Source organism: Eupeodes corollae, chromosome 1, assembly GCF_945859685.1.
Source record: "Eupeodes corollae chromosome 1, idEupCoro1.1, whole genome shotgun sequence".
Taxonomy (NCBI): domain Eukaryota; kingdom Metazoa; phylum Arthropoda; class Insecta; order Diptera; family Syrphidae; genus Eupeodes; species Eupeodes corollae.
Window position 1 is genome coordinate 4,096,634 of NC_079147.1, and position 27,959 is coordinate 4,124,592.

The 27,959-nt window shown below is 33.2% G+C and overlaps 1 protein-coding gene across 1 annotated transcript; it reads left to right on the top strand.

The window, feature by feature from the left end:
* The first annotated feature begins 1,157 nt into the window (after positions 1-1,157).
* On the top strand, positions 1,158-26,589 carry LOC129953420 (V-type proton ATPase subunit B). The gene is made up of 4 exons (XM_056066640.1): positions 1,158-1,311; positions 1,425-1,583; positions 12,015-13,276; positions 25,364-26,589. Exons 2-4 carry the CDS (start codon positions 1,502-1,504, stop codon positions 25,499-25,501), a joined length of 1,482 nt encoding a protein of 493 aa, XP_055922615.1. The 5' UTR covers positions 1,158-1,311; positions 1,425-1,501; the 3' UTR covers positions 25,502-26,589.
* Positions 26,590-27,959: the final 1,370 nt, after the last annotated feature.

A 27,959-nucleotide genomic window follows, 5' to 3' on the forward strand; every position in this document is an offset into this window, starting at 1 on the left:
AGTTTTAATGGAGATAAGAATCTCTCTGTGTATAGTGACTCCGATTATGATGGAGATACAGAAACTGGACAGTCCACTAGTGCAGTTATCCTATTAAGTGGAGGCCCTATAGTTTGGCTTAGTTAAAAAACAAAATACCGTATCAAATTCCACCGCTGAAGCTGAGTATCGAGCAGCAGTATTAGCAATAGACGAAGTCTGTTGGATACGAAGATAAGCTCAAGAATTAAAACAATTAGACACTATATTGACAATCAGTCTGCTATTCACATGCTGAATAAGACACATGAAGGAAAGATAACTAAAGGCAAGAAACATATCGAGATATCAAGGAAGTTCATCCAGCAGCATATTGGAACAACAGTCACGCCAGTTCATGTCAGAAGCAAGGCTCAACTGGCTGACATCTTTACCAAGCTTCTTCTACGCAAATACTTTGAATATTTACGAAGTAAAATAATTAAAAAGGAGTGTTGATATTAATTATTTTACCACTTTATTTGTTATACTTTGAATTTTGAATACTTGTTCTAAACAAAACAAATTTACTTCTGAATATTTTTTAGTCATATAAAAACTTTCCTTATTTCATTATAAAATATTTTATCGAACTGGAAACTTGAATTTGAATTTTTGTATCGAAACTACAAAAGGCGTTTTTTTGTTAAATAATTTTTTCTTAAATAAATGTTCTCTTATTAAATAAATTCATCACAACTACTTGGAAGCGTTGTTCTGGCGTTAATTGGTTTAATTATCAAACTTTAGACAACAACCATCGAAACTTCTCGTGTTAAAAAACATCTCATATCTTTTCCAAACCTCTCGAAGAAAAAGTAATGAATAATGTCAAAACTAGTCATACATCTGGATTTAAGTAATTCATCGGGTCTTCATTAAAGTTTGAATTTTATTAGGTATCAGCAAGAAATATTTATATACAACGTCTTGTGCCTTAAGTTGTAAAATGTATATTTATCTCGACTTGCAAGCAGACATACCAAATATTTCAATGGAAAATAAACTTCAAAAACAAAAAAGTGCTTATGAGAAGTCAACGTAAATTTTGGTTTGAATTGACACAAAAAACCATCAAAACAAAACATCCACTCTTACATTCTTTGAACACACTCACAGCAACCGCTGTTAGCCTTGTGGATTGAAAGTTTCAACGAAAAATCACAATTTGTATGGAATTTATTGATCACATGACAGCACGTGAGATGTCATTGAAATTTTTCAGTCAGTGTAAAATCTTCATCGTTCTTCGTCTTCTTTTACTCAGCTGACTGGCGAAAAATTATTTTTCTGGTAAAAAAAATATAAATTTGTCTTCACAAAAATATACATTTTGTCATTTTGCTTGAACAACAAAAATAACCTTCCATATTATTTAATTCTTAATCAAATTCTAATTATTACAGTTTGTGTTTTGAACGAGTTGGACAACTTGAAAGTCATATTCCAATAAGAATAAAAAGAAAAACTCCAACCAACCAAAATGTCTCGTCTCAACGCCCAACAAGCCCACAAGGAACACGTCCTTGCTGTTTCCCGGGATTTCATCTCGCAGCCACGATTGAGTAAGTCCAAATAATTAAACAATTAATTTAAATAATTCGCCCTCAAGTGAGGACCGATAGGCGGAGAAGATTTGCAGAAAGAAAGAAAAGTACTACGAAGAACGGCAGCCATGACAGTTGGCTTAATCGATCGATTTATATCTATTATTTTTCTTAAATTCATCAAAAACAACTGAAATCATTGAAAATTGTTGTTAATTATGTTGATTTATCATTGAGAAATGTTGAACGGCAGTTGAATTGCAATTTTTAATTATTTTACATCGATTTTTGGGCCTGGAAACTTTCGTTTTCAACTTTTGCGGTCATGTGACACTTGTATTGCACCCACCACCTGACCCCCTTTTTCGATTTCATTGCTTTTTATTCTTTTATCTGCTTAAGTTGGTTGTTTTTCTTATTTTTTAACTCATTTTAATTTAACTACATGCAATGAATAATTGTTTAAAAAAAATGTATTGCTTTGAATTTTATTCATTGACAAAATACGAGAGATAAACTAATATGATTTTAATACGCATTAATAATATTACAGTTCCTAGGTACCTTAGTGTTTTCTTGTTAGTGTTTTTTTTTTAGTAACTGATACTTTAACCCTAATTTTGAATTAACTTTAGTTGCAATGAGCTGATTACTGAAGTAGAAGAAGGTAGGTAAAGGTACCCATACAAAATTCAATACAAAATGTTACATAAACAGGAATGTTAGTAAAGCTTACTCATTTTGGTGACGTCTACTTTGAATGTTTAATTATTTTAATATGTTTTTTATATACACAACATTTTGTAGTTATGTGTTTTCGTCACTCCCAAGGAGATAGTTCCAAAATTCTGCTATTTTCCTTAACGATACTCTTTTATTCCCAAGATAATTTAGGTACTATCAAGTTTTTCCTATAAAATTATCGATTTTACACCTAAAATCAGTTTTGTTTTTGTTTATATACATAGTCAATCAAAAACTGAAGTAGAATTACTTAAATAATAAACTTTAAAGGTGAATAAAGATGTGTTAAAATCGGCCCAGTAAACGTACGCACCATCAAACTTGCAATTAGATAAGAGCCCATAAAAATGGGTCAGTGACATAGAAAAACTGCATAAATTAAAAGTCTCATGTATTCTTAACATTGCAAAAGATGAAACGATGAAAAAGTAAACACGTTTTAGATAAATCTTGAGTTAAAGCATTTAGCAACAAACACTACACTTGTATCACTTGTTGATCAAACTTTGAATCTAAATTTGATGATTGGGACAAACATTTTAGCAAATTGTATGCTTCAACATTTTTGTAAAGATTTTAACATCATCGGACCTATAGAAAGAGATACAACCAAAGAAAAGCTGTTGATAACTTACGACGCGGACACGAGATTCTATGAGACTTTTTCAACAATGATTAGGACACCAAAAGGGAGGTATAAACAGCAAGGTTGAAAGCCTTTTTTCGCCTTATTTTACTGACCAAGTAAGTAGTAAGAAACCCAATCTGCACCTAAAGCATTTTATCCTTACGCAACCAGCAACCAATGTATACAAAAATGGTACAATATTTAGTCTAAGCAGGTGCAACGAAGAAAACGAGAATTCTGATGAAATCCCATTATAGAGAGAGATGTATTCTTTTAGCAAACGAAGGATATAGTGATGTAAATATGTATAAAAAAGTGTTCTGTGCGTAAAATACAACATGCTCCGATTTTCTAAATTAATTTTAATTCAAAATTATTATTTTGTAATCGTATTTAAGAGTTTTAACATTACTCTCTGATCAAAACCAATCAATAAATCAAATCATTCACTATTGCTTCCTTTATCGAAGCCCAAATCTAGACAGAGTATCAACTTCTCGTGAATTTGATGCTTTGTCTGATTCAATCCAAAGAATTGTTTCGTCCTATCCTCGCACTGAAATCGTTGTTACGGGCGATTTCAATGTACACAATTCTTCATGGCTTCAACATTCGGGCCAGTCAACACCAGAAGGAGTGTGTGCTGAGATCTTCGCTGAGTTAAACCACCTAACTCAGCTGGTCAACGAGCCCACTCGAATATCGGACGTGGTAGGTCGAGCAGAAAACACTCTTGACTTGTTTCTTACCTCTGACCCTGGTAAGTACACTATTAGTGTCCTATCTCCTCTAGGTACATCTGACCATTGTGTCATATCAGCAAATTTCTCGTGAAAAAACTCTCCAGTTAAAGATAGAGCTCCTAAGAGAACCGTTTGGCAATACGAGAAAGCCAACTGGGACGGTCTTAATAATTACTTCAGGATCTTTAACTGGTCACTATGCTTCCTCGATAGTGACGTTGACGCCAGCGCCGATATGATCACAAGTTTGATTCTCCTGGGAATGAGAACTTTTATCCCGAATAGGGTTAAAAGCATCAGACCTAAGGAAAACGCATGGTTCGATGCGAGCTGTAAAGAGGTTATTAGGGTTAAGAAGGTAAGTTTCCGTTGTTTTAAAGCCAATCCAACTAAGGAAAACCGAAATAAGTTCAAGCAAGCCAGGAAAGCCTGCAACGCCCATATTCGAGGGACAACATTTTTACATGACCAAAAATTACGGCAAAAAATACTGCAATGTCCCAAAGCCAGTAAAAGTTTTTGGTCATTTGTAAAAAATATGAGGAATTCTTCCTCTTCCTCGGTTCCTACGCTCGTTTCGAATGACACTCCATTTGTTTGCTCTTTAGAGAAAGCAAATCTCTTTTCTTTTTCATCTGTTCTACTCCTCAGGTTTCGTTCCGAGCGGATGGAAAACCGCATTTGTCCAGCCTATTCCCAAAAAAGGCGAATCTTCCTCACCGTCTAATTATCGACCGATTGCACTTACGTCCCTTCTTTCCAAGGTCATGGAAACGCTGATTAATTATCAGCTCAAGAAATATCTTGAAGAACGGAAGCTTCTTAATGACCGACAGTATGGCTTTCGTAGCAATAGGTCCACTGGTGATCTCATGGTTCATCTCACCGAACAGTGGAACAAATCTTTACATAGTTTTGGAGAAAGTAAGATTATTGCACTAGATATTTCAAAAGCATTTGATAGGGTTTGGCATCAGGCTCTCTTATCGAAAATGCGTGCTTTCGGTTTGCATGAATCCCTCCTTCATTGGATTAGTAATTACCTTTCGAATCGTTCAATACAAGTTGTATTGGATGGATTCAAGTCTGAAAACCACAAAATAAATGCTGGTGTGCCCCAGGGCTCTGTTCTATCTCCAACACTCTTTCTCATTTTTATTAATGATCTCCTGTCTGCAACATCTAATCCAATACATTGTTTCGCTGACGATAGTACTCTAAGCTTTTCATATTCGTTTTCAGATTCACACCCGTCTTCTTCGGATGTGAAACTGCTCATTAAATTCCGACCTAAACAGCATTGTACAATCGTTAAAGCGAAATATAACCCCCCTGCCATTATCCATAAATGGCACTTGCATCGAGGAAACTGAACATCTGGATATTCTTGGTATGTGTATCACCAACCACCTTTTGTGGAACGATCACATACGCGATGTCGCCAAAAATGCCGCAAGATGTTTGGGTTTTCTATGGCGATGCAAGAAGTTTTTCTCCCCCTCTGATCTGGCTGTTATTTACAAGACTTATATACGTCCAAAGCTCGAGTATAACTCCCATATCTTGGCTGGTGCTCCTGCAACTTACTTAAGCCTCTTGGACAGTATTGAACGTAGAGCATTTAGACTGATTGGTGATATTACCATCATAAGATCATTTACGTCACTTGAACATCGTCGAAATGTTTCTTGTCTCACCCTCTTTTACCGTTATTTTAATGGTTTATGCTCTAGAGAAATAGCCAGCTGCATTCCTCCCCTTAAACAGTTCAACCGTAATACTCGCGCTTCTAGGAATGCTCATCAGTATACCCTCGAGCCCAACTTCGGTCGTACTGCAAGTACAGAGATTCGTTCTTTAGCCGTACTACGCGAATGTGGAATACCTCGCCACACTCTGTCTTTTACAGCTATTGCAATATTCAGGAATTCAAAACCAATGTGCACCGACATCTCCTTTCAACCCCTCTCTCCCTTTCCTTTGTCTACATAATAAGGGTAATATATCCCCTTGAGTGTGCGCTTATTATAAAAAAAAATAAACATTTATACTTAAAAAAATGAACGGCACAAATTTATTTTGAAAAAAAAACTATCATATTTCCGTTATATTGTAAATATTTTTCCAACAATTCTTATATTTTAGTTGAAAGATCAAAAATTAAATACCTATTATTTCAGAATAGATTCAATACCAAAAAGTGGATAAAAGTATATGGGAACTGGTCTACCTAGTGTCCAAAAATGAGTCCTACAGCTGTGGACAACTCATTAGAAACACAAATTGAATTCACTTTTAAAGCAGTATTTGTATTTTTTTTTGTGCAAAAATATTTTTTTTTCTAAATATATTTTTTAAACTTAAAACAATGTTTCCCAAACATAACATTTATTTCATATGGCAGTTTCTGCGAAAAACAGAGCGTTTATTGGTGGACAACTAATTAGAAACAAAGAGAAAAATCATATCATATTATAAAAAGTATAACTTTATAATATCATTTACCTTATATTTATCTTAAAATACCTTGTTGCGAAACTTTTTTGCTTCAAAACTTCCCGACATTTCGTTGCATTGATGAAATAAGCCTCCTGCACTGCTCTACGGGAACAGCCTTCCAAGTAGATTATTATAATCTTTAATACCTTCGAAAGAACATCATTGTTGGAGTTATTTTTGAGAGCAACAGCTCTTTTAACATCCCAAGTGCTCTATTGAATTTAGGTCTACACTTAATGATGCCCATTCCAGAACTGTTATCAATTGGTCCCTAAAGAACTGTTTCGTAATTCCAGCAGTGTGCTTGGGGCCGTTGTCTTGCTGAAACTTCCATATGACTGGCATGTTTTCATCGGCCCAATCCACTAATCGTTCCTTAAGTATATCAATGTATTTAACGGCTGTCAGCGGTACATCGATTCGATGGATTGGGCCAACTCCACAACACGAGAAACAACTCCAAACGTTAAGCGAGCCGCCTTCATGCTTAATTATTGGCAAAAAGTATTTAAAATGAAACGCTGTTCCTTTTGGCCTTCGGACATAACGTGCATAATCTTGGCGGATCCTATTTATTTTAGTTTCGTCACTCCACACTGCACTTCCATTCGTTTGTTGTCCAGATGTATGATCTTGCGAACTCTATTCTAAGACTACGTTGCGTAGCGGTTACTAATGGTTTCTTCCGAGAAACAGGACCATGCAACCCAACTCCTACCAATCTTCTTCTGATTGTGCGTGGCCCTATCGGGACATCGAATGCAACCGAGAGTTGGCGTTGTATCTCTGTGGAGCTTATTTTTGGGTCTTTTTTGGCCAGCCTACTAATTGCTATTACTACTATTTTTATTTTACCCAAATCAAATGTAATTTAACTATTTCTAACACTTTACACTCTTCCTTGATCAGAAGAATTGGCTTTTCTAGCAATTTAATATCTTAAATCTTGACTTAATTGAGAATAAAAAATTATTAAAATACTAAAACTAACCTGTTTTTTGTGTAGAAAATCAAAGTCAAAAATATAATTGAAAAATACAACCTATTTAAACCTCGTCTTTACTTAATACACCGTATTTTTTATACAAAATCTACTTATAGAAAGGATACTAAAAGATTATTTATTTTTAGCTATAAAAATGCAAAAATAGTTTATCCGATACCGTCCAAGTCATTTCAGTGAACATATCGATAATTGGTCAAAAATAATTTAAGTTAATGCAGCAATTCGGTGTCAAACGTCATTCAAAGAAGAGAACAATAACAAAGCCAGTTTTCAGAGTATTTTTTGTCAAATAAATTATATCTAAATGTTAAGTACCTTTCTGTGCATTATTCGTAAAGCGTACATCAATAGTATATCAATTTGTGAACGTATTTATTACATTTAATTATTGATGAAATTCTTTTTTACGACTCGAAATTATAAAGAAACCTCAAATATGTTCCTATTGACAGTCAGATCGCATTTAGGATGGCCGCTGTATAATCAAAGGGCGCTCTTATTTGAAATCGTCATTACGTGAACGGTCATTTTGGGAACGTTCCCGGACATGATTTGACGTATTTTCCTTGTAGAAGATTTTGTATGTATTGTTTTTATTATTGTTTATTTAATATAGATACAATATAACCATGTTATTAATCAAATCTTAAATTATTTTCTTTTGTTGATTTCATCAAACTTAGAAGAAACGGTCACAAATTGATGGTTTCTGTAAGGTATTTAGTAGTAAGCAATATTAAATAAAAATGTATAGCATTCTGTGTGCCCTGTCAAAGTCTATTTATATACAAATTTTGCAACAATGTTAACTAAGTCATCATTATAGCTTGCAATTTTTTTTGTCATAAAATCAATTTTAAAATTTGCAACCTTGGTGATTTTGAGCCATAAGCGTTTATAAACAATTGGAGTTGGTTAAAATAAGCAACCAAAAAATAATAATAATTCACATAAACAAAGACAAAATGTAATCTGGCGTTTGGACAGAATATGTTTTAATGTCGGGGGCCCAACATAAATACCAAATGGGTCTGCTTCATCTTAAATAGTAAAATTGATAGTAAGATGGAGTCAATGATTAGTAACGTGTGCTAGTAAAAGAAGAAAAATGAATGTTAGTACCTTTCAAGACTTTCCTTCACATACTTTTACTAGGTACTGCAATACTGTCAACTTATTTTTATAGCACATTTGAGTGCAGTATGAACGATTTGGTATATAATATTTCATAATCTTTGAGACGTTTGAAATACAGTCAAACTTCTTTATAACGAACCTTCAAGGGAACAAAAAATTGCTTCGTTATGAAGAAGTTTTATAAAAAATTCGATATATAGACATTTTTTTAACACTTATATTTTCAAAAAAAAAAGTATACAAAAAAAACTCATTTTAAAGAAATGTTTGTCTTTTTATTTTTTAATTAAAAACATATCAATTTTCGATGAACAGTTTTTATTTTTGTTTTATTATTAAAATCTTGAAACTTCGAATATTGTAAAATGCAGCTCTCGTAGCATTATCGTTGGTTTTTTTTCGAATAAATTCGATTTCAGAATTTTCATCTGACGAGTCCCATTCCTCATCCTCAGATGTAATAACATTCAAAATTGTTTCCTCTTAAGGAATCTCCATGGTAGCAACATTTGCATCCACTGCAACATAATCGCCAAATATAAGAGAATAATCATCACTTGGTAAAACTCTGTTAAAGTTGCTGTTGTTCTCGATTATTATGATCTAATTGTTGACAATGGAACTAAGTCTTCATCGGACCAATCATCAAAAGTAACAAACCCAGCTTTGTTAAAACAATTACGAATTGTACTTGTTTTAACATCGACGCACCAAGCCTATTCTCGTGCCTGATCCATAGCTTCAAAAACTCTCTTTAAGAATCGGTGACGATAGTAAACTTTTAAATTTTGATCCATTGGTTGGAGTGTTGACGTTGTTGTCGGTGGGAAAAATTTCAACTTTATTGCCTTTAAATAAATCTGAACCATGAGTGGGTGCGAGAATAACGTTATAAGGAAGGTCGTTATGAAGAAGATTGACTGTAAGTGTAAAATAATATGTATACGGTTAATGTTAACTTAACGCACACACGTTTCATTCCAAATTAATGGCTTTCTTAAAACAAAATATATATGTATTTTGAAAAAATAGTTTGAAAAACTAATAAACGGTCTTCAAGGATCATGTGCCAATAGTATTTTTATATTTCTGTGAAACAAGTTCACAAAAATAATAAACAAATAGATTTGTATATTATTTAAATAGTCTTCCCCACCTGAACTTTTAACTGCATACATTTCTTTTTTTATAAAGAACTGGAGTAAAGTTTGTTTTTGAGTATGTTGCTTTACAAAATGTTTGATCAACTGTTCCTTACCTACTCCCGATTTTCCGGGGCTTCAATTTATAGAATGTTTTTGGGTTAAATCCCTGCCAGTGTCACCTTACAATTTGTTTTCACGGTTTTCTTGCGAATTAAAAAATTCTCGAAGTATAATTCTAGTCATAAAAAATGTTTCCCAAATTAGTCTTTAGGATTAGTCTTCGGTCCCTAGGTCCCCTACATCTCTGATATTGCCAGCACACATAAATGGTTGAGAGTTTTAAGTCACTAAGTCCTGGTTCTTTATAAACTTTTGCGCCACCTAGTTTTTTTATATGCCAGAGCGGGAATTAAAAAACCATTTGTTTTTGCTAATTACGCTAATTAATCCCTACAAAAACCCACTTGCAAAAAATAAAGCAACTATATTTGCTAAAAATTCAAACATCGGTAAACCTCTAGCTTGTGGTAAAGTTATGCTAAATCATCATAAAAAAAGGTAATCGAACCATAGGTAGACCAACACCTCAACCTGCAAGTCAAAAAAACTAATTTTGATTCAAAAACATAGACTCCAATTGAGAGACTTCTATAATAATCATAAACGCTTTATTGCTTAACCAAATGGTTTTATGAGTTGGAAAATGTTTAGATTCCTGTGGTATTGCAACAGGCTAACTGTTCTCTAAGTGTGTTGGCTTTTCCGATTGCAGCAGCTGGCTTACTGTGGCCCTTTCAAATAAGACATGACATAGCAATACAAAGTGTGCATAGTAATGCGTATTTTTTAAGACAGTTGGCATAAGCTTAATCCGAATTTGCAGGTTTATAAAACAAGTACTTGTTTCCAATATAATCAAAAGACTTCATTTTAAAACAATTTTCCCTATTTGCAAAAATGTGGTATGCCTCAAATTGTTGCAAATATCGTTATGTACTTAAACAAATTGGAGATGGTATTTTTTGAGGGGAAATTCTGTGGAAATATTGAAACATGTGTTTTTTCGATTGTTGTTGGTTTCCATGCGCTCTACGTGACCCTGCCATCTTAGCCGTTGGACTTTTACCCTTCTGGCTAAGTCTCCGTCGCTGTACAGCTCGTCGTTCCATCGTCTCCTCCACTCCCCTTCGATGCATACGTGACCGTAGATCACACGAAGAACTTTTCTCTCAAAGCGACCCAAGGTGCTTTCATCCGATTTTGTCATAGTCACAGGACGGGGATAATAAGGGTCTTATTTAGCAACACTTTGGTCCCTCGAGAGAGGACTTTACCACTCAATTGCTTTCTTAGTTCAAAGAAATAGCGGTTAGCAAGAGTTATTCTGCGTGCGGAGCCAAGGTAGACGAAGTCCTTGACTACCTCAAAGTTACGTCTGTCGATGGTGACGTATTGACGAAGACGTCAGTGTTGCATGTCCTTTCTTGACGACAGCATGTACTTTGTTTTGCCCTCATTAACCGTTAAACCCATTTTTGCCGCCTCTGCCTCAATACTCACAAAAGCCCCATTGACATCACGCTGAGTTCTTCCGATTATGTCAATGTCATCAGCAAATGCTAGTAATTGGACAGACTTTTGAAAGATAGTGCCTCTAGTGTTGACGTGTGAGCTCGGCACTATTCTTTCAAGCACGATGTTAAAAAAATCACATGACAGCGCATCATTCGAAAGGTTCTGTTAAGTTGTTTCCAACCTTTATGGAGCAGCGTGAATTCTCCATGGTAATCCTGCACAAACGGACTAGTTTGGCAGGGATGCCAAAGCTAGACATGGCTCTATACAGCTCGTCCCTGTAGATGCTGTCATATGCGGCCTTGAAATCGGTGAAAAGATGGTGGGTGTCGATTTGGTTTTTTGGGTTTTATCCAGGATCTGCCGTAATGTGAATATTTGATCAACTGTGGACTTTTCTGGTCTAAAACCACACTGATAAGGACCTATCAGGTTGTTTACGATGGGCCTTAGATGTTCACACATTACGGCAGAGAAGATTTTATTGTTTTATTAATTCTTTTTAATTAAACTTTATTTAAGAATTTATACCATCCCGTGAGCTTCCAATTGAATGCAGATTTGTTATGATACAACTCGTATATTTGCTTATAATATCCACACTTAACTATTGAAGACAATATTAAAAAATACAACTACATCACGCAATCGAATGCTTGAATTATGGTTGCCTAATAGTTGGTTTACTAATCTGCACGCCATTGAAATCGTTTATTTCCCTGCTAAAAATTATGCGTATTAATAAAATCGCAAATATAGTTACTTTTGTAGTTTTAGCCGAACATAGAAAAAAGATCTTACAGAAATTCAATTGTTCGCGATACAACTACATATTCATTCTATATATTAACACTGAAAATAACAAAATATAAAGATCAGAAGCTGTAACTTCATAAGTTGCCAAAAGTTAATGTTTAAAACTAAAATATTGACAATTCCCGATTAACCATTTTTCTTTTTGTTTATTTTCAGCCTACAAAACTGTGTCCGGTGTAAACGGACCTTTGGTAATCTTGGATGAGGTGAAATTCCCCAAGTTTGCCGAAATTGTGCAACTCCGTCTGAATGATGGAACCGTTCGTTCAGGACAGGTGCTTGAAGTGAGCGGCTCTAAGGCCGTCGTCCAAGTTTTCGAGGGTACCTCAGGTATTGACGCCAAGAACACTCTCTGTGAATTCACTGGTGACATTTTGCGTACACCTGTGTCCGAAGACATGTTGGGACGTGTGTTTAACGGCTCCGGTAAGCCCATCGACAAGGGACCCCCAATTTTGGCAGAAGATTTCCTTGACATCCAAGGTCAACCCATCAACCCATGGTCTCGTATTTACCCCGAGGAAATGATCCAAACTGGTATTTCTGCTATTGATGTGATGAACTCCATTGCTCGTGGTCAAAAGATTCCCATCTTCTCTGCTGCTGGTTTGCCTCACAACGAAATTGCTGCTCAGATCTGTCGTCAAGCCGGTTTGGTTAAGACTCCTGGCAAGTCAGTGCTCGATGACCATGAGGATAACTTTGCTATTGTGTTTGCTGCTATGGGTGTCAACATGGAAACCGCTCGTTTCTTCAAGCAGGACTTCGAGGAGAACGGTTCCATGGAGAACGTGTGCTTGTTCTTGAACTTGGCCAACGATCCAACAATTGAACGTATCATTACCCCACGTTTGGCTCTTACCGCAGCCGAATTCTTGGCTTACCAGTGCGAGAAGCACGTCTTGGTCATCCTTACCGATATGTCATCGTATGCCGAAGCTTTGCGTGAGGTATCTGCTGCCCGTGAAGAAGTGCCCGGTCGTCGTGGTTTCCCCGGTTACATGTACACAGATTTGGCCACCATCTACGAGCGTGCCGGACGTGTTGAAGGTCGTAACGGATCAATCACCCAAATCCCCATTCTTACTATGCCAAACGATGATATTACCCATCCAATTCCTGATTTGACCGGATATATTACCGAAGGACAGATCTACGTCGATCGTCAATTGCACAACAGACAGATCTACCCTCCAGTGAATGTGTTGCCATCGTTGTCGCGTTTGATGAAGTCTGCCATTGGTGAGGGCATGACCAGGAAGGATCACTCTGATGTATCGAATCAGTTGTATGCTTGTTACGCTATCGGTAAGGATGTGCAGGCCATGAAGGCTGTCGTCGGTGAGGAAGCTCTTACTCCTGATGATTTGCTGTATTTGGAATTCTTAAGCAAATTCGAAAAGAACTTTATTTCCCAGGTAAGTTTATGTTTTCCTTATTTTTTTAGTCTGTTTAGGTTTAAGATTAATAATAAGCTGAAAAGAATCTAAGAATTGAGATACAAAATGTGAATTTATGTTCCTATGCGAGATTAAAAATGATTCAAGTGTTTCACAGGGAAAACTTATATAAGTTCCCAAAAAATCATTTTGACGGATTGAATGTTCAAAAAAAAAAAGATTACCTTTTTTAATTGCGTTACGCTATCACAGTGATGTAGTCCCATGCACTAATTGATTGTTGCCACTACACGACAACCCGCAACAATCACACAGAAAAGTTCGATACATATTTATTATCACGTTGTTAGTTGGAAAGCAAGTTCCCAAAATTACATTATACAGCTATTAGCACCTCTAATCTTCGACTACCTTTTTATCTTATCTTTGGAGAAACTTAATCTTATTTGACAAATGGTTAGTAGCCTTCCTGACGTCGCGTCGTCGTTATGCCTCATAAACTGCGCTAAAGAAAATATTTCCAAGAAAGAATAGAAAATAATTATATTCGTACAAAAAAAATGACGGAAGATGCATTGATGTACATATTTTTTGGTATTTTATTTATTATTCTATTTCTTATAATATTTTATTGTGTATATCGCTGTAATCGAAAGAAAGGTCCGGTTGTGCATATGTATTACTAAGAAGATCTTGAATTTAAAATGTGATCTGGTAAGTGGCTTTGTCAGAAATAAAAATATTGTGATTTCAAAGTGAAATAAAAATCAGGTCAAATCAATTATGAGGCTAATATGTACACAATTCCGATAATAGCTTTCGAGAACTTTACAAAAATTCTACTATAACAGTTTCTGTTCCAGAGTGTATTAGTTGTTTAGTTTCTTTATACGTGATCCTACTTAAAAGGGGAGGAGGAGAAAGTTTACATGTGTCCAAACAAATCATGTCAAATCAAACAAATCATCATGAAAAATGCGTTCCGCTCAATCGCAGGATCAATGACTTGCAGCAAGTTTTGAGATAGATACGGTGATGTTCTGATGGTTTCAAAAACAATTTTCGGACCATCTGTAAACTGTTTGCTGGTTTAATTTTGAACCACAGATGCCTATAGCACTTTAAAATAATATGTATTAACTGCTTAACCTCTTCAGAGGGTATTTCCATTATTACATAAAGTCGAAGTATACGATTAGCCGTAGTCAACCACCTTGAATGTGAAAGGGCCAGGATCACGGGCTGCCAAATCTTCTGAAATAGTACCTGTATTGATAGCAACAGAAATGTCAAGTAGGTACATTTGATCCTTGCTCAGGACTTTTCTTCTTTCTATAATAGGTTTGGGGCAATCCACATCAAGTTCTTCAAGGGAAATCCCTTGCTTAGACAACTGTAGAAGAAGCTATGTCTTTGGAGAGTCATGAAGTGGGAGAAACATGACCAATATATTTTATACAGGTTCCTGAATGAGAGAATAATGGTCTTCTTTCTCAGCTTTTCGAAAGCGTTTTAAATTAATTTCTTTTATTACTATTGTTTCATCTTTTCTCCCATAAAAGTACAATCCATTTAATGCTTTCTCAATCGATTGACACTGCAAAAAATGTATGCTTTCAGTTTTTCCTCTGCGTATTTTATTTTTGTCAATAACTTGGGAAGTGTGTGTCATTAATGATACCAAAATCTTGAAGGACAGATAACGGACAGTAAACAGCGTAAAGTAAATTTGTCCGGGCGGAAACCGGTTTAACATGATATTTTACATTCTATGATTACTTTAGAATACGATCATATGAACTGTTCAAACCGCAGCTTCAGTGGGAGATGGAAATAAGCGGTACTTACCATTACTAGTTTTGTTCAAATTTAAGTAATTAGTTGTAAAAATACCATGTTTTACACGATTTGCGCGGTCAGTTAATGTTGAAAACTACTGATTTAAATTTTTTTGGATTTCTCATACGCTAAATTCAACATTAGGACCTATTGCGTTTTGATAATAGTGAATTAGTTATTAACGGAAGATATTTTTTTATTTAGAAATCTTTTTCAGACATTTACTCAGATAGGTAATTAACAACTTTTGTGAGGTATTGCGAATCAAATACACACAAATAGTTTTTTTCAGCCCACCCTAATGTATATCTGCCCTAATACGATTAAGCATTAAAAAATTGTTTTTTATTAGATATGAGTTCTGTTGTATTTTTCATTTAACCATTTAAGTATTGAGATAAAGCTTAAATTTCAAATAACAAGTAGGTTGTTTATTTTTAAACGTTTTAGTTCTTGCCGAATATTTTCAAACCTGCAGAACTTTTCCCATCTGGAAGCAAGGAAAACACTGCATTGCAAAAATATTGCATACAACTGCCATTTTATTATTATGATTAATCGATTTTTAGTATATTTTTAAATATTTTTAAGGTTCTGTCATGTTTTGTAATCAAAAGTTTTCGAACATTCCAGTAGTTAATCTCAAAATTATTTTTGTTGATAAAAAGTTCGATTAACAAAAAATATAATTTCGATTTAGTAAAAAATATAATTCTGCTGTAATTCGTTCATAAGTATTTCCGATTATTTTCTACTATTTTTTGATATGAACAAAAAAAACATAATCAATACATTCTATACGTTGTTATTCTCACGTGTTTCCTTTTCGGCAAAAATCTTTTTTTGAAATGAGCTTAAAACCAAATTGTTGTATGGAAGTAGTCATTCGTTAGAAATTGTGAAGTTGTTCTTTGTGAACTTGAGATACAAACGCACAAGACTATTGTTTAAACTCTTTCCATGTTTACAATCTAAAATGTTTAATTGAAACATCATGTTTTATATTTTATCTTATCTGTTTTCTTATATGATTCTTAATAGTTTCTTAGTAAGTTAGTAAGAGTGGAAATGCAAAATTTAGTTTAAATTTGATTTGTCGTAGTTCAGTTTGAAAATGATACAAACTGCTCTTATCTGTGCTGTTGTGTCCGGTTGTTTACTAATAATCTTTTTAATCGGTGCGGCTATCTATGCCATCAGAAGACGAAGACAAAATCGGCCTATTTTTCATATAACTAATTGATTCATTTTTTTAATTGGTATGAACAATTTGTAGCCAATCACTGGTTTAGTTTCGACTTTGGTTTTTAAAGTAACACCATTGCATTATTGTCTAAATATTAGAATTTACAGTTTTAAATTCACAATTTAAAAAAACGTACGTATAGAAAGATGTGCAAACCAACAAATTTGCTTTAGTTTTGTTTATTGTGCTGGGAAACAAGGCACAAACGAGTGGAACATTTTCGTAGTTACATTTTTTCGTTAAAACATTCTTGTGACCGACAAAGCTTACGACATTCAAAACAACAAATGAAAAGTGAGAATGTTATAAAAACACAGCCAATTTAATACTTTTATTCAGATTTTGTATAGGAATCATTTTAAAATTTAACTATAGCAACAAAGAATTGTGACAATTCTAAGGTGAAATTGTTCAATCGAATTGAATTGAGTTGAATCATCTTTCACAGACGAAAAGCTCGGAGATAGTCAATTTGACTATCAAAAATGTGATAGTTATTTATCACCTTAGCCGATTTCACCACAGGTTTAATATTTATTTTCGTTGAAAGTGTGATATCGATGCAATTCATCAAAATAACAGATATTACTTTTAACGATACTTGCAATTTAATGACAATTGTCTAAAAGCTAAGTTCTACATTTCACTTTCACTCGGAATATGAATTTTAATTTAATTCAAAATATAAATTGATTTTGATTTAATTTTTGAATGTGGTGTGATTTGAATTAGGCAGAGTTACCCTCAATGAGTTATCAATTTCACTATCACATTACAAAGATCAAATTCGTTTATTTTGAGTCTTTCCCAAACTATGTATATTAATTTATAAACCTGTAGTTACGATAGCTGCCATGTTCATCAACTTAATGCAAATAAAGAAACACTAATATTCAGCCCTATCATGAATTCCATCGTAATCGGATATTTTTACGAATCCCGAAGAACTGGGTAGTCATTCCGTAATTTTCAAAACGATAATCGTCAAAACGATTATCATTAACGATATCGTCAATAATTTGCTTCACGTAACTTTATCACTTTCGTCTCGTTCAATCGTTTTCAGTAAAGGTTCGTTGAGTATATTCAAAATGTCAAAATGAACTCAACGAAAGATAAGCTTGTTCAATAACTTCAAAATGTTATTAAATTTGGGTTTTCTCTATGGGAAATTTTGAAAATTTGCGAAATATGTATTGTTAAAAACATGCCAACATTTTTTGTGATGTTTATTGTTATTGTCACTTTTTGTGTTTTAATTTTTTGCCGTAGAAGAATAAACTATAATTTCAAAAATATTGTTCAATGCCCGATATTTTTCTAAATCAGCTGCAGTAATAATCCCAATTTTATCCACAGAGAACATAACTTGGCTTCAAAAATATTTGTTGTTTCCAAAACTTCTTTGGACTAGTGCTTTGTGCAAGAGCGATACTAAAATCGTTGCCTGTCTAATAAACCACTGTTCCTCCACCCCAAAGTTTAAATAAGTATATAAAAAAAATGCTTACATAGGGGTTAGAATAGATAGAAAGTCACATTCATCTATTAATTTTCTTTGTTACCGAATTCATTGTATTTTTTGAGTTTTTATTTTCATTTTGTAACAAAACTAAACTACACCGAAACTTTTTTACTTCAATTTGCTTAGTTATCAATGCAAATTAATAGCAGACGATACCTACTTAGCTATCGTGCAAATGCTATCGTTTTGACGATATCACTTTGACGATTATCGTCTTACGTGAAGTGAGACTATCGTCTAAAGGATATCGTCTAACGATTATCGTTTTACGGAATGACCCCCCTGTATCGTGAAATACGTTCGTAATGTAAAATTGTATGAGATTTTCCACTACGAACGGATTTCATGATACAATTTTTCGGGATTCGTAAAATTTTCCGATTTCGATGGAATTCATGATAGGGCTGATTTATAAAATATTATTTTACAAAACAAAAAAAAACATACGAAATTATACAAATTATGATAATCAACACAATTATTAAATTATTGACATACATAGATATACATAGCAGCTTCTCTCATTTCATTTGAATTGATTTCGAAAAGTATTCGAAGTTATGAAATCGACCAAATGATAGAACCCTAAAAAAACAATTTCACTCGGTTTTAAATTTAGATTTCGATTCCATTTCACTCGATTTCGGGAACCTAGCTATGAGATTTAGAAAAGTGGTTATTTTAATTTGTATAACACGCCACCTTAATTAAAAACCGTAATGTTTCGATTTCTTTCTTTCATTGTTTCACCACTTACCTTCTTGCAAAATTCCAAGGTTATACGATAAATAGGTAGTTATTATCTACTAACTTGGTTATTAAATATTATACATTTTATAGTTCCATACTTCATTCGCTCTTCCGTTAAGAGTGTGTCAAAAAAGTCTGAGTTTGTTCCTGTAAAAAGGGAGTACAGTCATTTGGTTTATTACAATAGTCGTATTTTTTGAGTATTCCATATATAGTACAGTGAAAAATTTTCAAAAAAACGATCCGCAATAGTCTAGGGGAGTCATTCCGTAATTTTCATAAACGATATCGTCAATAATTTGCTTTACGTAACTTTATCACTATCGTCTCGTTCAATCGTTTTCAGTATTGGCGTTCTTCTTTTTTAGTTCAGAGCAGAGTCTGAGCGAGCAGAGTAGAGTTCTGATCAGAGTATGTTCAGAGCTCTCTGATTTAATTATGAAACAACTTGAGCACTAAACTGTCATGATCTCAAATGTCGTCTGTTTGAAGGCGTTAAAAATGTTCTTTAATCAAATTAATTAATAAAACAGTCATAGAGTTGGTCCGTTTGACTCCTGAGTCCTGATATACAAATTGATTCATAAAAATGCTATATGCAATTAGTTTTTTCTAATTATCTTTCCTTCTGCACTAAAGCGACTAGCCTCTTCCGTCATTTTTATTGTTTTGACGATGTTTTTTTGAGTATACCTGCTTTTAAATATCAAATTATTTGTGTTCAGCATTTTACTCCGTTTACTCTGTTATTTCATTCTGAGAAACACGAATTTGAAGCTTTGAGCGATCAGAGCTCAAAAGGAAACACAATTATTTTTTGACAGTTCGAGCTCTGCTCTGAACTAAAAAAGAAAAACGCTCTATAAGTTCGTTGAGTATATTATACTATGACTTAAATGTCAAAATGAACTTAACGAAAGATAATGCTTGTTCAATAGCTTGAAAATGTTATTAAACTTGGTTTTTCTCTATGAGAAATTTTGAATATTAGCAAAAAATGTATGGTTACATGCTACCTATTTTGCGATGTTTATTGTTATTGTCACTTTTTGTGCTATAATTTGTTGCCGTCGAAGATAAAACAATAATATCAAAATGTTTGTCCAATGTCTGATATTTTTGTAAATCAGCTGCAGTAATAAACCCAATTTGGTCCAAGGGAAGGAAGTGAAGACTTCATTTTATCCACAGGGAAAATAACTTGGCTTCAAAAATATTTTTTGTTTCCAAAACTAATTTGGATTAGTGCTTTGTGCAAGACCGATACAAATATCGTTGCTTGTCGAATATACCAATGTTCCTACGCCCCAAAGTTTCAATAGTTACAACAAATTTTAATATTGAATGTACGATACTCGTATATACATTATGTATATAGAACGACAACCGTCTGGCAAATTTATTGTTTATAATATCATTATAAATTCCTTTTTTGCAATTTCAAAACTACAATTGTTTTATTTATTTAACAACAATTAAGAGAGATTACTTATGTTTTGTTTTATAAAAAATAGCCGAATTCATTGGCAATTTTTTTTGTTTAATCAAATTAAAAAAAAAATATGCATCGAAAACATCGAAACACCATTTGCATTTTAGAAAGTGCTGTCATAGTTTATCATTTTTAAATCTTCTTGTTCAGTGGAATCATTAATCATTTTTAAATCTTCTTGTGCAGTGGAAACACCAAACATTTCTTCTAAACTGAGATAAACCTTTGGTGGAAACATAGCAAAACTTAATTATCTTTTCTATTGTTTTGCCTTGCAAAATAAGCCCAGTTAGTCCATTTTCACTAAGAAATAATACCAACAGTAATAGATTGATTTTTTCCCCCCAATAGAAAACATATGATTTCAAATGCACAACTACTCAACGAACACATCCATCGAGATACAAATGCAATATCAATCGTACCAACATTTGAGAACGAAATCACCTAAGATCCATTCATGACTCGTATAAATGCCAAAAACCCATCCGTAGTAAGATTCTACTATAACTTTTATGTGTAGTATTGATACTGCGGTTATTGTTTTTGTTATTCGTGTAAAATCCTATTGTACTATTGATCGATTTTCCAACAAAACGCGGGTAATGTTGTAGGACATTTAACTATCTAATGTAATAAAATATATTTCTACATAATCCATCGAGTACGGTTTCCAAGTCTTTGTTCGTTTTCGATGTGGTTTTTAAAATATTTGATTTAGTTTTTTTAAACAAAAATTATTTAAGAGTTCAATTGACTACTCCCAGGAATATTTTTAAAACATTTGTCTGTTCTCGTTTTGAAAATGTATGTTTATATAAAAGCTGCTCCCTCACATGTCGTTTGATGGTATAAAATTATGCATAATAATTTATGTCATTTATCGAAATTGCAAAGTCAACTCTTTAACCTTCAACGTGAGTAAAGTACATTTTTTCCATTAAATTATTTTAATAAACTTTAAACTATGTTTTTTTAGAATTAAAGTAATTCCGATCTGAACCTAATTTGTATAGGTTGTGAATCAGAATTTAGATTATAAGAATTTTCTTAACAGGAAAGATTATAAGTAGTCAGAACGTCATTCTATCAAAACTTCTAAATCAAAAACAATAAAATCAAGAAACGAACAGAATTGATTTGCAATTGGTTTTGAATTCAATATCATGTCTTTTATTTTAGACTCATGTTAATTATTATTTTCTTCGATGTCAGAGTTACGTAATTAACTGACAATATATAAAATTAGGTTGATTATGAATCATCATTATCTTGAATAGACACTCCCTCTGTCAATTATTTGCGTATACTGACAAATTAATTTAATATACAATCAGTCACAATTCATTCCAACTTAAAAAAAATAAACACAATTCTGATAAACGATTTAATTAATTCTTCCTATTTGTTTTATGTTTGTGCGTGGAAACACCGCTAATTACGAAATGTAGTTATTCTCTCGTTGACATGTCGGTAAATGCATCTTATTATATTCCGTGAAATCAGAAATGTGATTTGAAGAAATATGAACGCAGTTTTACTTGATTCAATGACATGAAAATAATTGTATTTCCGCTTTTATCTATTATGTAGGATAGAAATCATGTTTATTTGAGCTTATAAAACAATGCTTTTTTTTAATTATTCAATAAATAAAGTTTAATTATCAGTGGTGCCAGTTCTTCACTTGATAAGAACGAATTTTTGTACAAATGAACTTTATTTTAAAGATAACATTTTAATTTGTAGTTCAATGATATAAACATAATATGGAATGGCATTTTCCTAATGCCGTCACCAGATGACCAAGTTGAGTTCTTAAACACAATTCTTAGTATTTAATTTAATCAAATCTTTCCATTGAAAATCCAAACTAGGATTGGCGAAAATAAACAATGGTTTACTAGAAGGATTAAAGAACTTATAAGTCGAGTTGTACAAATCACTACGAAATAAAAAAAGTACAAACAAACTATGGAACAACCCCCGCCAGCTTAGAATAGGTAAACAAAGAAATAATTTTCCAGCTGCAATAAATATATATGAGCTTAACAGCAAAATTTGCTTCTACACCTTTAGTAACTCCAAGAGATCATGTATCTCTCAATACGATACCACCAACTTCTACAGACGCTTGGTTCAGTTTCGATTGTGTGAACGCCTTAGACATAGTTGAAAGTTGCATAAGTATAAAGTCCAATGCCACTGGTGCTGATGATTTGAATCGAGTTTTAATTAAAGCTATTCTTCCATTGCTTCTACCCTACCTACTTTACACATGTAATAAATGCAAACCTTACCATTACCATTTTCCCGCATCAATGTAAAAGCAAAAGTAATTCATATCCCCAAAATCTCGCTTTGTAATGAATTTAGACCAATTTCAATACTTCCTTTCCTATCTAAAGTAAGTGAAAGGATAATGCAAAAACAATTAAGCAGCTTTATCAGTCGCAACAACCTTTTAGTCGATGTTCAATCGGGTTTTCGTTCGCATCATAGCTGTATTACGGCACTAACTAAAATAATCGAAGACATAAGGACTAAAATCGATATTGACAAAGTAACTTTTTTAGTCCTTTTAGGCTTTTCAAAAGCATTCGACATGGTGAATCACTCGATACTTCTGAATAAACTACCTCACAAATTCAATATATCTTCAGAAGCTATTAAACTGTTTTCTTCCTTTTTTAATGATAGAAAGTAAGCCGTTTTCTTCCGATTCAACAAGGAGTTTCCCAAGGATCAATTTTATCCACTCTTCTATTTTCATTATATGTGAATGAAATCGGTTTCATTATAAATGAAGTATCAAAACATTTTTATGCCGATGACATTCAAATTTACAAAAGCTGTCCTTTGGGTTTAATTGAAGACTGCGTTTCTGAATCAAGAACTAGAAAAGATATCTTACTGAGCGTCTTGCAATAGGTTACTTCTCAACGCAAGCAAATGCAAATGTCTGGTTATATTAAGAAAAGAATTAGATCTAACTTACTTACCTTTCATAATTTTAAACAAGAACCCATTAGAATAAATTCCTGTAAAAATCTATGTGTAATGTTCAATAGAACATTGATCTGGAATGATCACATCAACCAATTGATATGTAAAACTTACGGCACGCTTAAAACGCTGTTGACCGCCCAAAACATCACTCCGTTTAAAAACCAGATTAATGCTAGCAAGGACCCTAGTTATACTTCTCACTCATGAATCCGAAATTTATTTACAACTGCGATTCCATCAGCAAAAATAAACTAAACATAGCCTTTAATAATATCATTCGATACATCTTTGGATTAAGAAGGTACGACCATGTTTCACATTTGCAAGAGATTCTACTTAATATGCTATTAAATGACTTCATTGATACTGTTTTTTAAAATCTTGAAGCTACGGCATTTTGTAGGGTCTTATTGAATAAAACACCGGGGTTTATAGTTTTGTCGACATACATGATGGCACTTTCTTTGAGAGCAACTTGAGGAAAACATGACACATCAATCTTATTCCTAGCGATGACGATGCATTTCGATTTTATCGGGTCAAGCAGCAAGCAATTTTCTATTGACCATTGATCGATTATTATTAAATCTTCATTAACACATGCAACGTAGTGTTCAATCATCCCTAAGGGACAACTTAGGTACAGCTGAGTGTTGTCGGCATACATGCGAATGGAATAATTTTTTACAATAATAGACAACACGTTCACATACATTGAAAAGTACAAGGGGCCTAGTATTGACCCTTGTGGAACACCATTTGCTACAGGTAAGGAGATCGATTTTTGTTGATTATGTTCAACCGCCTGTTCACGTTCTGTTAAATAAGAAAACAATAGATCTACTGCAGAGGAGGAAAAATTTAAATAATTTGAGAGCTTAAAGCAAAGAATGTTGTGATTAACCATATCGAAGGCCTTAGAGAAATCGAGAAGAATTAGAAAAGTAACGTTGTCCATATCAACTGCTTTTCTGATATCCTCAGAAACACTTAACAAGGCAGTCAAGCAGCTATTTTTCTTTCGAGAGCCGGATTGTATTGAGGTCAATATAAGTCAAACCGTGTTAGAAACTTGTTTATTTGCTTTTGAAGTATTCTCTCAAAAACTTTCGACAAGAAAGGCAATATAGATATAGGTTTAAACTCATCTCCTTTGGAATTAGTTGGTATAGGAATAACCTTTGCTTTTTTCCATAGAGAAGGAAATTCACGTGTTCTTAAAATTGAGTTAAAAATGAGTGTGATGAATGGTAGCAAGGTAGGGAGAACAATTTTTAAGAACTTAGAGTGCATCATATCGAGTCCTACAGCGTTAGATTTTATCGATAGAAGGGGCTCAACTACATCCTCCGGGGTAATGAGAGAAACGAGAGAAGTCGAAAAGAATTATCCTCCGATGAATTAACCCGGTTTGGAAAATGAGAGGTGCCTGTCGTGCTTGAGACGAAAGATAAGTTTAGGGCATTTATGTCAAGCAAATCTGTAGATTTGTTATCGAATTTACCAATTCCTATGTTTTTCAGATTCTTTCACAACTCTTTGCTTCCCAATGCGGCATTGAAACGTGTTGAATATGTTTGAACTTTGGCCTTGCGTATCTCCCGAATAATTTTGTTTCGCAGTTTGGAATAATTTACATAAAAACTGTCCATGCGAAATAATTTCCATCGTTTGAAGAATAAATCTCTTTTTTTAATGAGAGAGTTTACGGTTTACTATTTGGACTGAAAGTTTTAGTTCTTAGGGGCACATGACTATAATAAAGTTATTATTTTTTTCAGTAAAAAATTCTACCTGCATAGAGGACTAAGATATATTTAACAATGAGTTCCAACTAATAGTATTAAGATTATTTTATCGATAAATATTTGTTTTTCTTTTTTCTTTAATTTAATTTAATTTAATTTTATATTATTTTCTTTCCTTTTTTATTTATTTTTTATTGAATTGTTATCTAAAGTTAAGTCATAGGCAGGCTCTCACAAATTTAAAAGATGTCTGTTATCTTACTTTGTAAGCTTTATAGATAAATAAACAGAAACTTCATTGAAAGCCACATTAAAATTCGTCTCAAATTATGTGGTCGATATATTTTCTTTTCAAGTTGTTGGACTATGCCCAATTGTATCAAGATCTTCAGTTTTTAGTTAAAACTAACCATATGTTTCTTGTAAATTAAAACCAATTGAGCATTTTATGCAAATAATAATCAAACATTTTATTATTTTGTTTTTATTTTTTCAGGGTAACTATGAAAACCGCACAGTATTCGAATCGCTCGACATTGGCTGGCAGTTGCTTCGTATCTTCCCCAAGGAAATGCTCAAGCGAATCCCAGCTTCCATCCTCGCGGAATTCTACCCAAGAGACTCTCGTCACTAAGGTCAGCACAAAGCCCCTCCACTTTACAAACCATTCTCCTCTTGTTAAAGTTGCTGTAAATTAAAAAGAAAAACAATACATACTTTTTATTCTAAACAAAATCCTACCATAAATAAATAAAAATAAATATAATAATTGTGTAATTATAACAAACGGAATAAATTTAATTACAGTGTAATAAGCCATGTTAATGCAATTTTTTTCGAGGACTAAATGAAAATGAAAATAGTTTAAAATATATACTTATTTGCGCACAGCGGCGGATGATCCACCTCCATAATATTTCTCTCTCTTCCTCCGTGTCACGCATCCAAAGACAATACAATAAATAGTTATTTTAATCATCCCTTAGTAGGTATACCACGAAGAGAATTCCAAAACTCCAACATCAAACAAAGCGGCTGTCAGGGTCGTCGGTCGAGTGGGATGGGGTGGAGTATGATATTCCGCCAGTAGAGCTGTCGTTTATAAATCTAGAATTTAAGATAAAAAATATTAATACAAATGTTTCCTTATTTCTTTGTGTTAAACATAAGCAAATAAAAAATTGTTATATCCCTGTCTCTTGTTATCTTCAAAAAAAAGCATTCCAAGTAGTATGCAATATAAAATAAAATTTAAAAAAAAGTGTACCCCAAATTATGTAATTGTTTTAATTTTCAGTTCACAACAACAACAAAAACAACACCAACTTCTTTTAAGTATTTTGTTTTTCTTTGTTATTTCTGTTTTAATTATTGTGTGTATTGATTTGCTTGCCAATGTTTATTGCAAGTGCAGTATTACGGCGGCGGGCGGGAGCAGTAATAGTATTCTTTTCAACTAGCTAAATTTTAAGAAAAGCTCGCTTGTTGAGAACTTTATTAAAAATATTAAACTTTTTTTTCGGATAAAAAACATAAAAAAAGATCAACATATTATTATGTCTTATAAAGATTTGTAATTGTTACTCAATATCATTTATGATTATTAAGAAATGTATAATTGTATATGTGTAAAAAAAATTTAAAAATATTAAATATTATGAGTTTTGAAGAAAAACAATAAAGTATACATACATTATTACAATTTGTTGAAATCAAAAAATTGTGTGTCGAGTGTGTTTTATTAATGGAACTTGTAACTTTTTTTTGTATTGTTAACGGTTTAATCAGCTGCAGATGATACCTAAGTTAAATGAAGCCAAGGGTGAGTCAAAAGTGAAATCCTAATTTAAAATGATAATAACTTTTATACATTCATATGCAATTTGTTTGGTGATTTTAGGAAATCCACTTAGTTTGTTTTATAAGTAGGCTGAGTTCGTAAATATAAACAAATTTTTAGTGAATGGTGGCATTCAAAAAGCAGGTGACTATCTAGTCAAGTCATTGGGCAAATTCCGACAACATAATAACATAATTTGCAGTCAACTGCATTCTTTGAACGCAAATTTTGAACCAGGCAGCTAGTTACTTTTTCAAGTGTCATACATTTTAAACTCGGAACTTTACGTTACTAACTTCTACCTTCAGGTCATCGTACAAAAACTACCAGAAATAACATTGTCTACAAAACATTCCTCAGGCAAGCTATATGTCAATCAACATTTGTATTTTGTATTGTAAGAATATATTACTTATTTCTTATCAAATTTCACAAGGAACCCTTTTCGACAAAACATTAAATAAAATCGGTCAGAAAATAAAAAAATCATAGAGAAATAAAGTTCAACTTTCAGTTGAATGAAACACATGCCTTAGTGTCATTTTGACATTAGCTGACTTGATAGTTAGGGAGATTTTTCTTGACTAACATTCCAGTCAACTTTCCATTTAATAAATAAATAAATTGGATGGCGCAATAGTCCGATGAGAACTAGGGCCTTGTGACTTACAACTCTCAACCATTCCTGTGTGCGAGTAATGTTGTCAGGAATGGAGGGGACCTACAGTTTATATGCCGAATCCGAACGGCTAATTTGAGAAAGCACTTTTTCATGACAAGAGTTACTCTTGGAGAATTTGTCAAAGGTAGTACCCGTGAAAAGACTTTAAATGGCATAGGCAGGGATCGAACCCAAGACAGCTGGCATGACAGTCCAACGCACTAACCATCATGCCACGGGTACGTTGCCTTAATGGAAGGTATTTTTTTTTTTGGCAACTTGTGTTACTTTCAAGTCCTTTATATCGCCTGAACCTGGCCATTCTTATTGGCAAATGTAACTACAAAATGAGTTAAAATTTCCCCCTCGACGTAATGTTAAAATTTCACCTAAAAACGTAAGTGGCCATATTTTGAAGGTTCACAATCAGCTGCTCGATAAAGACACAAAAATTCAAAATGCAAACAATCGTTTAAATGTACAGTTATGTTCATAAAAACAGCAGTGCTGGTCAAATTTGATTAGATTGTCGATTATTTAAATAACGGAAATTCTTACAAAAAATATTAACATGGTACTTACAATGGCGCG